Source organism: Pan troglodytes, chromosome 6 (assembly GCF_028858775.2).
Source record: "Pan troglodytes isolate AG18354 chromosome 6, NHGRI_mPanTro3-v2.0_pri, whole genome shotgun sequence".
In the NCBI taxonomy this organism is placed as follows: domain Eukaryota; kingdom Metazoa; phylum Chordata; class Mammalia; order Primates; family Hominidae; genus Pan; species Pan troglodytes.
The window spans coordinates 144,031,872-144,046,524 of NC_072404.2; the positions used below are offsets into that span (position 1 = coordinate 144,031,872).

A 14,653-nucleotide genomic window follows, 5' to 3' on the forward strand; every position below is an offset into this window, starting at 1 on the left:
CATTTTTCCCATTTGGGGTAAGGCTGAATGTTTACAAAGTGGAATAGGCTGCATTACTGCTGGTTTGTAGTTGGTGGAAAGAGGGAGAAAAGAGCCTGGCACATCCTCTGTCCTTCCTCTTCTTTTTTTTTTTTTTTTTTTCCCTTTTCTGTTGTCACCATCACATTCCTTGATGTCATTCCTGCCATTGTGAGCTGACAGGCCCTCCCAGCCCTGGTGGACAGCCCGTAAGTAAATGGGGAGGAAATGCTGGGGAGGTGGGGGCAGATCACATCAACATCCTGGCGTTGGGCTGGGTCGGTGTGGAGCCCCAGAAATGTTCCCAAGCCCATTCTTACCAAGAACCAATGAGTAAAATCAGGGGCCTCCAACCTGAGGTCAGGGAACCAGGCCCTGGAGTGGAACTTGGGGTGGAAAATGGCCTTCTTTGTCAACTGATTCATTCTCCAGAATTCAATTTGTTCTCCAACTCGGTGGTGTTTGAAAGCAACTTTATCCAGGTACCCTGGAAACAGACAGGGTCTGTTTCCAAAACCTGTTCCCAGGGGTTGGTTAGGAGATGCTGTGGCCTTTTAAAGCCCTGGTGGGGGGGTGGGGGGGCGGGGGGACAAAGAAGCCACCAAAGCTAGAGAAAACCAGAAGGTCTGGGTCCCAAGTTCACCTCCATTTGTGCCTACCGTATGATAGAGCTACCTGCAGGTCATCTGTTCTAGGGAGATTGATTTATGCTTTACAAATGAGAGATCAGAGCTCAGTCTCCAGGCAGGGTTCACAGGCCCTTTCTGGGCCACTTGTCCAAAGTGGATGGTTACAGGGAATGAAGGTTGCTGTTAGAAACTCTGCTCTGAAATCCATCCTCCTCACTCTGGGATGGTTTAGAAACAGCCTTGTTTGAAAGCAAAGACACTGGGTAAATAGGTGTTGCCCAGATCCTACCATTCCCTAAAAGGATGGTGGTGACATGACCAATGGAAGTGAGCCTGGGATGGGGCCACTGGGAGTGGAAGGTGGTCGTTTTCATAAGTATCAAGTCTTAACGCGGGTGCTGCCTGCCTCCCTCTAGCGGTCTAGCCTGAACCTGTGCTCCTGCGCAGGAGAGCATAACCAGTTAATCAGCCAGTAAGCACACACTAAACATCTACTGAGTGCAGGGCAGGAGGTGCAGAGAAAGATCAGAGTGTCCCTGGCCAGGAAGCCTATGAGTTTGGTTTACCTGTTATTTGGTAACTGTCTAAGCAAGCTCTATGTCAGAGAGCTTGGGCCAACTGATGCACCAGGCATGACTGCAGAGAGCAGGTGCTGGGGGCATTCAGGGCATTCTCTCTGGACTTTGGCAGTTGAAGAAGGCTTTCCAGAAGGGTCTTAAGCCATTCTTTGAGAGACTGCTGAGATTTTGGTAAGTGGAAGAGCAGCGGGGAGGATATCCCAGACAGAGGGGCTTCAAAGTACCTAAGGAAAGGCAGGGAGGCTGGAATGCAAGGTCTGCAAGACACAGACCCATTCAAATGGAGTGGGAAAGTAGCCAGGGGTTATAGGAGAGAAGGTGGGAACAGTTTGAGGTGGGTCTTGGGCTTAATTTGGAGACTCTTCACAGAGCAGCGAGCTACTCCCTAATGGAGTCCCCGGATTTTGGAGAGCTGTGTTTATGGCTCCTGCCACTCCACGGTCCCTTTGCTGCGCCCCAGGAGATGTGTAGTTGGGTGATCAGCTGGCAAACCTGGGGTGAGCTCATTCCTAACATACCCTTGGTGGAGACAGAGCAGTAACATGGGAAGTCCAGTCTCAGGATCCAATTTCTAGTCATTTCTATTTGGGTGTAATGATTCAGCTGCAAATTTCTTCTCTTAATGTGTGCTTTTTTTTTTGAGATGGAGTCTCACTCCGTTGCCCTGGCATGGTCTAGGCTCACTGCAACCTCTGCCTCCTGGGTTCAAGCAATTCTCCTATCTCAGCCTCCCGAGTAGCTAGGACTACAGGCGTGCACCACCTCGCCCAGCTAATTTTTTTGTGTTTTAGTAGAGATGGGGTTTCACCATGTTGGCCAAGATGGTCTTGATCTCTTGACCTCATGATCTGCCCGCCTTGGCCTCCCAAAGTGCTGTTTTCTTTGGCCTAATATTAAAACTGTTTAGATTCTCTGAATGGACACTAAGTGACCTGGGTAGCAGCAAACTTAGAACGTGCTAGGGAGAGGCTGACCCGCACAGAAAAGTTCAAAGTTTGATTTTTTTAAAAAAAATTTTCGATAGAGACAGGGTCTCACTATGTTGCCCAGGCTGGTCTTGAACTCCTGGCTTCAAGTGATACTCCGGCTTTGGACTCCCAAAGTGCTGGGATTATAGGCATGAATGACCGCACACAGTCCAAAGTTTACTTGAAGTGATGCAACCCACATATTAGTTATAGTTATAGTTGTTATAGTACAGTTACACTGCTTCCTCTCTCCCCCTTCCTGCACATCGCCATCACTATCATCATCTCAAAGCAGCATTACCCACAAACATTTATTGAGCACTTACTCTCAATGTGTACAACCCTTTGTGTTTTGCAGAGGATATGAATTTCATTCCTCAACAAGGGCTCCAAGAAGTGTCACTTTTTTTTTTCAAAATCAAAATTCACTTTTCTGGGAACACCATCTGGTCAGGCTGGTGGGAAATTACATTTCAGTCATCCCTGGGGCTTTCCCTCATCCCCAGTTCCACCAAGGACTGGGCAATGGTGTCGATGGTTTTACAAAGTCTAGAACATTGGCTGGGCGTAGTGACTTGTGCCTGTGATCCCAGCACTTTGGGAGGCTGAGAAGGGAAGATCACTTGAGCCCAGGAGTTTGACACCAGTCTGGGCAACATAGTGAGACCCCATCTCTATTTTCTAAAAAAAGTGTAGAGCATTGGGAGAAGGCCCTCTGGCCTTGGGAACATAGGGGTCCCTCCTCATATGTTCCTTACCCAGGTCCCTGTGGCTCCTTAGTGGCCACAGCTCTGGTGCTTTTCTGCCAGCCGTGCACAGTGAGGTGGGGGGTGTCTTAGCTGAGACACAGTGCCCAGTGGTGGGCATCCAGTCTTTCTGTCCTGTGATGGCCGCCTTCTGCTTCAAGAGAATAGGTCCTCATTCCACTCAAGACCCAGCAACAAGATAGCCCCTCCATTATCCTGGGAGAAGTGCTCCAAACCTCCCTCAACTCAAGCTGTCTGGGTCTTCCCCATTCAACAGCTTTTTCCTCACTTTCCTCTCCTTCTGGGACTTTCTTCACACAATCTCCCTTTTGGGCCACTAGAAACCAGTGCTGGCTTCTCCTGCCCAAAGATGGGGGAATGAAAACTTCAGTGCCACTCAGCTTTTTCTTGCTAGTGCATCTTTTTACAGTTAGATAAAACAGAGGACCCAGAGAAGAATGACACAGGGTTCCTGCAGCCAAGGACCTTAAAGTGTATTTGGGGAGACCAACGAAAAGGATCAATAGCAGGTCAGGGCCCAGCCCAGTGTGTGCACACCTGCCCCCAAGATGATGTGCCACTTTCCAGCATCTGTATTCTTCCACCCCTTGTTTTCTGCTCCTTTCTGACCCATGTGCCTGAGGCTGATTTCCAGGTCACTAAGCCCGGGAACTGGAGAGATGTCTGTGAAGGGTCTGCCACCGTGATCCTCGGGGTGACCTCCTCGGTGCCCTCCCTGCCACTCCCCAATGTCCTCCTGATGGCCAATGTTACCTGGCCCCAGGGTCCATTTACCACCTGGAGCACACCTGGTGACGCCCCAGTCATCAACCTCAGCAGGTAAAGGCTTGAGGGAGGGCGGGAAGGGATGGAATGATTGACTGGGATATGCATTGCTTTGTAGCTGGATTTTAGATCAAAAGAAAAGACAGTGTTCTTTAGTGCATAAACCCTGTAGAACTCATTCATTCATTTGTTTAGCAACGATTTATTTAGTATCTTTTTTTTTTTTTTTTTGAGACAGAGTCTCGCTCTGTTGCCCAGGCTGGAGTGCAGTGGTGGGATCTTGGCTCACTGCAAGCCCCGCCTCCCGGGTTCACGCCATTCACCAAGTAGCTGGGACTACAGGCGCCTGCCACCATGCCCAGCTAATTTTTTTTTTGGATTTTTAGTAGAGATGGGGTTTCACCATGTTAGCCAGGATGGTCTCGATCTCCTGACCTCGTGATCCACCTGCCTCAGCCTCCCAAAGTGCTGGGATTACAGGCGTGAGCCACCGCGCCTGACCTTATTTATTTAGTATCTATATTTACCAAGCACTGTGCTTCGTGCTGGGATAGGGCAGTACCCAGTCCTTGTCTCGAGCCTGGTTTTTGAGAATCTTGGCTTCCTTTTCTGTAAATGTGTGTTTGTGTGTGTGTGTGTAAGTGTGTGTGTGTATATATGTGTGTGTGTATATAGACACGTTTCCATGTCTTTTAAAATCTTTTTGTAAATATCATTTCGATAATTTCTTTAGTAATATGAGTGAATTAAAATTCACTTGACAAGTCCCTAATATTAGACATTTAGAAATGTTTCTTTGTCAATATAGATAGAGGGGGTTTCCAAGGAAAAGGTGGGGATACGAAAGTCAAACACGACTATGAAATGCTGAGATTGAAAAAAAATACTAGATATACAGGAGACAGCTATCCTTTTCCTTGCCCTTTCGACACAGTAAGTCAGGATATAGGGAGAAAGAGTCCTAGAAACTGAGTCAGGAAATCTTAGTTCCAGGTCACACTTAATAAGATCTAAACTTGGGCAAATCACTTAGCCTCTCTAAGCCTCAGCCTCGAAATCTGTAAAGCGGAATTAATCATACTTATCTTGGCAGGGCACAGTGGCTCACATCTGTAATCCTAGCTCTTTGGGAGGCTGAGGTGGGAGGATCGCTTGAAGCCAGGAGTTCAAGACCAACCTAGGCAACATAGGGAGATCCTGTTACTACCAAAAAATACCAAAAAAATTAGGTGGGTGTACTGGCACACACCTGTATTCCTACTAAAGTCCTGGAAATTGGAGAAGAGTCAGTCTTAGTAATCACCCCCACTTTCATTACATGAGCTTTCTCCCTTCAGCATCCCCCAAGCAGAGAGGTAGGAGGCCAGTGACGCTGAGCCACCTCTAGGTGGGCACCCACATGGTCGATTGAAACCACGGGCTCAGCCGGGCGTGGTGGCTCACGCCTGTCATCCCAGCACTTTGGGAGGCCGAGGCGGGCGGATCACGAGGTCAGGAGATCGAGACCATCCTGGCTAACACGGTGAAACCCCGTCTCTACTAAAAATACAAAAAATTAGCTGGGCGTGGTGGCGGGCGCCTGTAGTCCCAGCTACTCAGGAGGCTGAGGCGGGAGAATGGCGTGAACCCCGGGGGCAGAGCCTGCAGTGAGCCGAGATCGCGCCACTGCACTCCAGCCTGGGCGGCAGCGAGACTCCGTCTCAAAAAAAAAGAAAAAAGAAAAAAAGAAACCACGGGCTCTCCCATGGAAATGTCCTGATTATGTCCAGGCTTCTCCCCCTGAAGTACGTGGAGCTACGAATCTACGACCGGCTCCAGCGCATCCTGAGGGTTAGGACAGTGACCGAAAAGATCTACTATCTGAAGCTCCACGAAAAACACCCAGAGATTGTGTTTCAATTCTGGGTCCGCTTGGTGAAAATTCTGCAGAAAGGCCTGTCCATCACCACCAAAGACCCGAGAATCGAATTCACTCACTGCCTGGTGTCCAAGATGCCCACCAACTCCACAGAAACAACAGTAAGTGGGCCTCCCTCCGGGACCTGTCGAGAAATAAGTATATATAAGTATATATGTAAGTGTCTGTGTATATATATAGACAGGTTTCCATGTCTTTTAAAAGCTCTTTGTAAATATCATTTTGATAATTTCTATTCAGTAGTATGAATGAATTAAAATTTATTTGACCAGTCCCTAATATTAAGACATTTAGAAATGTTTCTTTTTTTTTTTTTTTTTTTTTTTTGAGACAGAGCCATGCCCTGTCACCCAGGCTGGAGTGCAATGGCGCGATCTCGGCTCACTGCAGCTTCCACCTCCCGAATTCAAGCGATTCTTGTGCCTCAGCCTCCAGAGTAGCTGGGATTACAGGTGTGTGCCACCATGCCTGGCTAATTTTTGTATTTTTATTAGAGATGGGGTTTCACCATGTTGGCCAAGCTGGTCTTGAACTCCTGTCCTCAAGTGATCCACCCACCTTGGCCTCCCAAAGTGCTGGGATTGCAGGTGTGAACCTCTGTGCCTGGCCTGTCTTTGCTTATTATTGTAAATAATGCTAAAACAAGCATTTATATGTATGATCTACATTTCTGATTATATTCTCAGGTTTTTAGAAGTAGAATTCAAAGAGCATGAACATTTTCAAGGCTCTTAACACATATTGCCAGATTATTTCCATAAATATCATACCAAATTATACTCTCACCAATCATATGAGTGTCTGTAGTCTGGGTGCAGTGGCTCACACCTGTAATCCTAACACTTTGGGAGGCCAAGGCAGGTGGATCACCTCAGGTCAGGAGTTCGAGACCAGCCTGCCCAACATGATGAAACCCTGTCTCTACTAAAAATACAAAAATTAGCCAGGCATGGTGGCAGGCCCCTATAATACTACTCAGGAAGCTGAGGCAGGAGAATTGCTTAAACTCAGGAAGCAAAGGTTGCAGTGAGCTGAAATTGTGCCACTTTACTCCAGCCTGGGCGAAAGAGTGAAACTCCATCTCAAAAAAAAAAAAAAATTAGTATGTTACTGTGTATCTTATTACAATTAAGCAGTAAATGTTTTAATGCATTTCCTAGTATAATAGGTAAAGAAGTGGCATCTCTGATTTTCAATGAGTTTCAGCATTGTTGCATACATATATACATATGTAACAATTGTTACATACATATATACATATGTAACAATTGTTACATACATATATACATATGTAACAATCATTACATTGTTATGTATTTGTAGTTATATATAACACAAGATTGTTTTTATATATATATATTAATGCCATTTATATGGCATTGTCTGTTGTGTTCTTTGGCCATTTTTCTATTGGCAATCTTGTGTTTCTCTAAATTGATTTGTAAAATTAAACTTTTTTTTTTTTTTGAGATGGAATCTCACTCTGTCACCAGGCTAGAGTGCAGTGGTTTAATCTTGGCTCACTGAAACCTCCGCCTCCCAGGTTCAAGCGATTCTCCTGCCTCAGCCTTCCGAGTAGCTGGGACTACAAGTGTGCGCCACCACGCCCAGCTAATTTTTGTATTTTCAGTAGAGACGGGGTTTCACCATGTTGGCCAGGATGGTCTCGATCTCTTGATCTCGTGATCCAACCACCTTGGCCTCCTAAAGTGCTGGGATTACAGGTGTGAGCCACTGCGCCCAGCCTAAAATAAAACTTTTTATACATTGGGATTTTGGACCCTTACAAGTTTTTACAAATATTTCCTCAAGTATTTGCCCTTCCTCTTTGGTTTATTTAGGGTACGTCTTTGATACACATAAGGCCTTTCCAGGTCCTGCTTGGTGTAGAAGCACAGGAAGGAAGGCCAATAGATTGGACTGTTCAAAACCTTCAGATTTCAGAATCTAAATGCTTTCCTCCTCTCACTTAAGTTCTGTGCTTCAGGTATGTTATTGACTCTGAAGGTCAGCAGTTTTACAGCCTGACAGCTCTGCCTCTGAACGTTCAGATCTGCACTCAGGACAGAGCAGCCACTGCAGTTGACCAGGGAGCAGGTGTGACCCTGCCAGGGGTCTCATTTCTTGTTGGATGATTCTCGGGACTTAATGCTGAAGGAACAGGTTCCCAGGGTTAGGGTGTGAAACTCAACTGTAATATCACAAACCCCTTCAAAGTTCTACCCCGAGGAGGCCAAGAACTCTCTGAGCAGACCTAGCCATCTGACGCTAAATTTCTCCATCCAGCCTGAAAACAGCCTCCTGTCATCCCCCCAGCCCAGCGAGCCCCTCGTGCTGCTGGCACCTGAGCAGACCAGTGGCAGTTTCTCACAGCTCTCAGGAAAGCCCCAGCTCACAGCAGACAGGTGGGTCCTCTGTGGGGTCAGCTCCAGATCCCTTCCTCCAGTGTGAAGTCATGGGGTCAACGAACCTATCTCAGTTCCTTCTTTGTATTCTTTGTATTTTAGATAGTCATGCACATGGCTTTTTCTGTCAATTTTATTGTAAGCCTGCCTTTGAGAACAAGGTCTTTGGCTCTTTGATCTGAATATTCACTTCTTAGGCAAACTCCAGTGTTTTCTAATGAGAGGTGTTCAATAAAAGGAATGAGGGATGGGAAAATTAATTCAAAGAAGTGTAAGCTAACAAAGCAGGCTCATGGTGGAGTTAGCTATTGACTATTTCCAATCCAAGCTCACAAGGATCCCTGGGGTAAAACCCTAGTTCTTTTTGCCTCATCTGCCTCTTCTTTTTTAGTTTTCTTTTTTCTTTCTTTCTTTCTTTCTTTTTTTTTTTTTTTGGAGACAGAGTTTCACTCTTGTTGCCCAGGCTGGAGTGCAATGGCGTGATGTCAGCTCACTGCAAACTCCACCTCCTGGGTTCAAGCGATTCTCTTGCCTCAGCCTCCCAAGTAGCTGGGATTACAGGCGACCGCCGCCACACCCGGCTAATTTTTTGTTATTTTTAGTAGAGACAGGGTTTCACCATGTTGGCCAGGCTGGTCTCGAACTCCTGACCTCAGGTGATCCACCCACCTTGGCCTCCCAAAGTGCTGGGATTACAGATGTGAGCCACTGCGCCTGGTCCTCACCAGCCTCTTCTGCAAAATGGACAGAATAAGGGAAACAACCAGTAGCTCCAAAGTCTCATTAATTTACTAATAATTGTATTAGACTCTTTCTGTAACAAGCAATAGAAACTCAAAGCAAGATAGTGCAACCAATATGCTGCACAAGTGCAACTTGTAGGGTATCATCAGAATGCAAATTTATTTTGTCTGCCCTTCATAACTTTTTCAGTGGGAGAAGGTTTCCTCTTGCCCCTGGATAAAAGCTGGCTTTCTGGGCAAGCTACATTGCATATGGGCTCTCTCTGAGAATATAAAAGGTCCTTTGGTCCATTTAAATTGCAAAAGCAGCCTCAATTCTGAAATTAAAATATCTAATGTCTGAAAACTATCAAAACCCTGAACTTATCACATCTTCTTACCCTCAGTCTGGCTCCCTATCAAGGTGACCTTTCCTAGGGGGGAACTGGGTTGTCACTCTTCTCTTTCTGTTTCCTAATATTTAAAGCTACCTTTTTTTCTTAGGAGCTTTCTTTCTTTTCTTTTTCCTTCTTTCTCTCGTTTCTTTCTTTCTCTTTTATTTCCCCCTCCCCTCCTCTCCCCTCCCCTCCCCTCCCCTCTCCCCTCCTCCTTTCCTCTGCTCTCCTCTCCTTTCCTTTCCAACAGTGTCTCACTCTGTTGCCCAGGCTGGAGTGCAGTGCCATGATCTTGGCTCAGTACAGCCTCAGTCTCCTGGAGTCAAGCAATCCTCCCGCCTCAGCCTCCCAAGTAACTGGGGCTACAGGCATGCACCACCACGCCTGGCTAATTTTTTAAATTTTTAGTAGAGACAAGGTCTTGCTATGTTGCCCAGGCTGGTCTCAAACTCCTGAGCCCAAGCAATCCTCCTACCTTGACCTCCTAAAATGCTGGGATTACAGTCATGAGCCATCACAGCTGGCCAGGAGCTTTCTTGGGTTCTTTGAAATCTCCTTTCTGGCCCCTCAACTGCAACACCTCCCTTTCATCTGGCCACACTGCACCCCCCTACAACGCCCCTGGCCATGGCTCTGCAGGGACCATGCTCCCCCAGGCACTAGCTATCCCCTTTAAGGAGTCCTCCTGGGTAAGGCTTACAGTGGCTCCAGGCTGGTGTACACTTGCTCGCTCTCTCTCTCTCTCTCTCATACAGTCCACATCTGGTCCTCAGGAAACATCCTCTCATATTTTGACCAGCCATTGGAGAGGAGGACCTTGCTTCCTAGGCACAGAAGCAACTCTTCTCCCAGAGTCCTAGAACCACAGCTCAAGCCCCCTGGGTTGTCCAAGGAAGGCTCTCTCTTTCAGCTTAAGGAAAAGGAGCCAGCAACTCTTTACAAAGGACTCTCTCCCCACGTGACAACCCAAGCCCTTGGTTACCAAGGCTGGCAATCCCTCAGGCAGCCCAGCTCACTCTCACTTCTCTGATCTTAAATTTTTAGTCCCCGGGATTTTGTCTTTGAGTCATAATACATTATATTCTCAACACATCAAAGCAGTACTTAAGGTTTGAAGAGTTGTTTGTTCCTCCACAGGGCAGGCCTTAGCTCCAGGCTCCCTCCTCCTCCTCTGTGGCTTTCTCTCCTCGGGTTGCCCTTAACATTATTGCATGTGTGCATATTGTCACTGCCCCACATTTCCATATTTCTACATGTGCTTAAAGCACTGGAGCTGGAAAAAGGCATGATTAGAAAGTGAGTTGGTTTTTTTTGTTTTGTGTTGTTTTTTGAGAAGGAGTCTCACTCTGTCACGTAGGCTGGAAGTGGTGCCATCTCTGCTCACTGCAAGCTCCGCCTCCTGGGTTCAAGCAATGCTCATGCCTCAGCCTCCCGAGTAGCTGGAATTACAGGCGTGTGCCACATGCCTGGCTAATTTTTGTATTTTTAGTACAGACGGGGTTTCACCATGTTGGCCAGGCTGGTCTTGAACTCCTGACCTCAAGTGATCCGCCCACCTCGGCCTCCCAAAGTGCTAGGATTACAGGTGTGAGCCACTGCACCCAGCTGAAAGTGGTTTTTAAGTTAAATTTTAACAATGTTTTCTTTTTCTTCTATTGCTTTCAATAACCCCAAAATTCCCTGGGCTCCAACAGGAACAATGACACTGCCATTGAAATAGACAACTGCAGCAGCTACAAGATACCCTCTCCAGTGGCATCTCCAATCAATTTGAATATACCCATGAGAGCTGCCTTGAGCCACAGCCTCTGGGAACAAGAGGACCAGAATGAGCACCTTCTACAAGTTCATATAGCCAGTTACCTAGGAGAGCACTTCTTGGGAGCCTGACACCTAGGCAAAACATGCTCTTCCTTGCATACGTGTACTTGCTACCACCTCTTATAATGCTCCTTTCCCACTGTGAGCCAAGTGACCTTGGGAGAGGTAAGATGGTGTTTCCAACAAGGTGCTTCTCTACTTCCACCAATAAACTTCCAAGTGAGTCCCTAATTTTTGCAGGTTGGGCTATAGGGAGGCTCCAGTTTGGGAAAGGACTGACTGAGAACAGGAGCAGTTTTTGGAAAAATAGGTGGGAAAAGTTACTGTCTGTGTGTACAGAGAACTACCTGAGACTGGGTAATTTTATTTATTTATTTATTTATTTATTTATTTATTTTGGAGATAGAGTCTTTCTCTGTCTCCAGGCTGGAGTACAGTGGTGCGATCATGGCTCACTGCAACCTCCACCTCCTGGGTTCAAGCAATTCTCCAGCCTCAGCCTCCCAAGGAGCTGGGACTACAGGCACACACTACACCTGGCTAAGTTTTTATATTTTAGTAGAGATGGGGTTTCACCACGTTGCCCAGGCTGGTCTCCAGCTCCTGAGCTCAGGCCATCCAGTCACATTGGCTTCTCAAAGGGTTAGGATTACAGGCGTGAGCCACCAGGCCCAGCCTCGAGTCTGGGTAATTTATAAAGAAAAGAGGTTTAATTGGCTCATGGTTCCCCAGGCTGTACAGGAAGCATGGCTGGGGAGGCCTCAGGAAACTTACAATCAAGGCAGAAGGCAAAAGAGAAGCAGACCTGTCCTACGAGTCTGGAGCAGGAGAAAGAAAGAAGTGGGAGGTGCTATGCACTTTTAAACAACCAAATCTCGTGAGAACTCACTATCATGAGAACAGCAAGGAGGAAATCCACCCCCATGATCCAATCACCTCCCACCAGGCACCTCCTCCAACACTGGGGATTAAATTCAACATGAGATTTGGGCAGGGAGACAGATCCAAATCATATATCAGTCTGCTCAATTGAAACCACACAATAGCCAAGCAAAGCCAAGAAAGCCAGTCCAAGGCTGGCTTGGAAAGGGCCTCTGAGGAGAGGAAAGGGCCTCTGAGGAGAAATCAACTTTCAAAGGGGCAGGGGGAAATAGAGGTTGAGCTACTGCAAGCCCAAAATAAAAGAAATCCTGAGAAGGATGGTAACCAGCTGGAAGATTCCTTTGTGTTGCTCCACTATATCAAGCAAGAAATTGAGTCTTTGGCTGGGCGCGGTGGCTCTTGCCTGTAATCCCAGCACTTTGGGAGGCTAAGGTGTGCAGATCACTTGAGGTCAGGAGTTCGAGACCAGCCTGGCCAACATGGCAAAGCCCTGTCTCTACCCAAAATACAAAAATTAGCTGGATGTGGTGGTGCACGCCTGTAGTCCCAGCTACTCAGGAGGTTGAGGCAGGAGAATTGCTTGAACCAGGAGGCAGAGCTTGCAGTGAGCTGGGATCATGCCACTGTGCTCCAGCCTGGGTGACAGAGCCAGACTCCATCTCAAAAAAAAAAAAAGAATAAATTAGGTCTTCATTGCCCTGTGTTAGTGTAAAGCTATGAAGGCTCCCCTGGCTCATACAACATTTCATTGCTAATGAAAACATGGTGAGGAAGATATTGACTGCCCATCACCAGAAATTCTGATTAATTTGACTGTTTCTTACCCAGAACCTAATGAAAGTGAACTGGAAGACATGGCATCTTTGAGTATTGGGAATGGGGCAGGAGCTTTGGCCAACCTTTCTACACATAGGGAATACTTACAAGGAAAACACCATGACTCCTTTTTTTTTTTTTTTGAGACAGTCTTGTTCTGTTGCCTAGGCTGGAGTGCAGTGGTGTGATCTCAGCTCACTGCAACCTCCACCTCTCAGGTTCAAGCGATTCTTGTGCCTCAGCCTCCCAAGTAGCTGGGATTACAGGTGTGAACCACCAGTCCGGCTAATTTTTGTATTTTTAGCAGACACAGGGTTTCTCCATGTTGGCCAGGCTGGTTTCGATCTCCTGACCTCAGGTTATCCACCCTCCTCGGCCTCGCAAAGTGCTGGGATTACAGGCATGAGCCACCACGCCCAGCCCCACCACGCCCACTCCAATATTTAATAAGTATTTGTCAGGCTCCTGCTAGGTGCTAGACACTGCGTTTGATGCTAAGTATATTGGAGAGAACAAGACAGACGGACAAGTTACCTGCCTTGAGGGAGGGTCTGGGAGAGATGCCAAGCCCTATTTTGGAGACATAGTGAAGCCATTAATGTTGACCTGATGTCTGAGCCACCCAGTCTGCAAATGAAAGCTGGAGGCCCTGCTTTCCAGCATGTGTGGTTCACATCCTATGTGGCGCAGAAAGAAAGAACATGGTTGCCCTCCTCTTGTGCATGCTCAGTTGGGCTGAGTAGTCAAATCTGGCTGAATTGAGTCAGAAAAGACATCTGAGTTAAGAGGATGCCTGATGCTTGTTGGTTTTGTCTTGCCTCCAGTAAAATTAAAAACAAGTTTCCTTTCAGTATGTTACAATCAAATAAGCTGAGCATTGTTGGTGCTGGTGAGGGACATCTAGAAGCTGAACTTAGAAAAGACTAAGTGCAGGGTGATTGTACTTCCAAATGCATGCCTGTTGTCCTGGTATCATTGTTAATACATACCCATTTCACTCTGAGAACTGTCTCTCAGTGAATCACAAATCATGTGGCCATCCTATCTATATGGCATACTTATAAACATTGAAAGGCTTGTCATCCCCACTTCTTTGTCTTGGTTTAAGCCTTCATCAGCCCTCACCTAGACTATTGTATTAATAGTAACCCCAGGCCAGGCATGGTGGCTCAGGCCTGTAATCCCAGCACTTTGGGAGGCTGAGGCGGGCAGATCACGAGGTCAGGAGTTTGAGACCAGCCTGGCCAATATGGTGAAACCCCATCTCTACTAAAAATACAAAAATTAGCTGGGCATGGTGGCACACACCTGTAGTCCCAGCTACTCGGGAGGCTGAGACAGAAGAATCTCTTGAACCTGGGAGGTGGAGGTTACAGTGAGCAGAGATGGCGCCACCGCACTCCAGCCTGGGCGACAGAGCCAGATTCCGTCTCAAAATAAAATAAAGTAAAATAGTAACCCCAATTGGTCTCCCAGACTTTATCATCATCATCATCATAATAGCTAACATCTTTAGAAATTTGCTATCTTCTAAGCACTATGCTGACTTTACAAAGATCACATAAACCACACCACAAGCCATTGAGAAGTAGATCTTATTATTACATTTTATAAATGATAAACCGGAGCCACAGAGAGGTTCAAGAACTTGCTTAAGGTCACACAGGTAGTAAGTAGCAGAGCCAGGACTTGAAGCCAGTCTGTCTAACTCCAAAATCCAAATTACTCTTGATGCCTCTCCAATGTCTTCCCAACTCATTCCCTTTTCATACCTAACAGAGCAACTTTTTGACACATAAATCTGACAGAAAGGACCAGGCACGGTGGCTCATACCTGTAATCCCAGCACTTTGGAAGGCCAAGGTGGGCAGATCACTTGAAGTCAGAAGTTTGAGACCAGCCTGGCCAACATGGTGAAACCCTGTCTCTACTAAAAATGTGAAAATTAGCTAGGTGTGGTGGTGCGCAT

General features: G+C 46.8%; 1 protein-coding gene across 9 annotated transcripts; it reads left to right on the forward strand.

Annotated features, from left to right (window-relative positions):
- The first annotated feature begins 204 nt into the window (after window positions 1-204).
- On the forward strand, window positions 205-12,192 carry GARIN1A (golgi associated RAB2 interactor 1A). 9 transcript variants are annotated; one of them, XM_054656260.2, is made up of 6 exons: window positions 216-500; window positions 3,370-3,779; window positions 5,495-5,744; window positions 7,930-8,048; window positions 10,860-11,151; window positions 11,719-12,192. In XM_054656260.2, the coding sequence occupies exons 1-5, from the start codon at window positions 348-350 to the stop codon at window positions 11,053-11,055; spliced, it is 1,128 nt and encodes a 375-aa protein (XP_054512235.1). In that variant the 5' UTR covers window positions 216-347; the 3' UTR covers window positions 11,056-11,151; window positions 11,719-12,192. The 9 variants fall into 9 exon arrangements, with proteins under 9 accessions (XP_054512238.1, XP_054512235.1, XP_519358.2 ...); XM_054656259.2 differs by having other exon boundaries at window positions 236-500; window positions 10,860-11,205; XM_054656262.2 differs by having other exon boundaries at window positions 256-500; window positions 3,595-3,779.
- Window positions 12,193-14,653: the final 2,461 nt, after the last annotated feature.

Coding starts and splice junctions, on each gene's coding strand:
- GARIN1A (XM_054656260.2), top strand. CDS start 348: ATGAGTAAAATCAGGGGCCTCCAACCTGAGGTCAGGGAACCAGGCCCT. Junction 501..3,369: donor TTGAAAGCAACTTTATCCAG/GTACCCTGGAAA, acceptor ATCTTTTTACAG/TTAGATAAAACAGAGGACCC. Junction 5,745..7,929: donor CCAACTCCACAGAAACAACA/GTAAGTGGGCCT, acceptor TTCTCCATCCAG/CCTGAAAACAGCCTCCTGTC.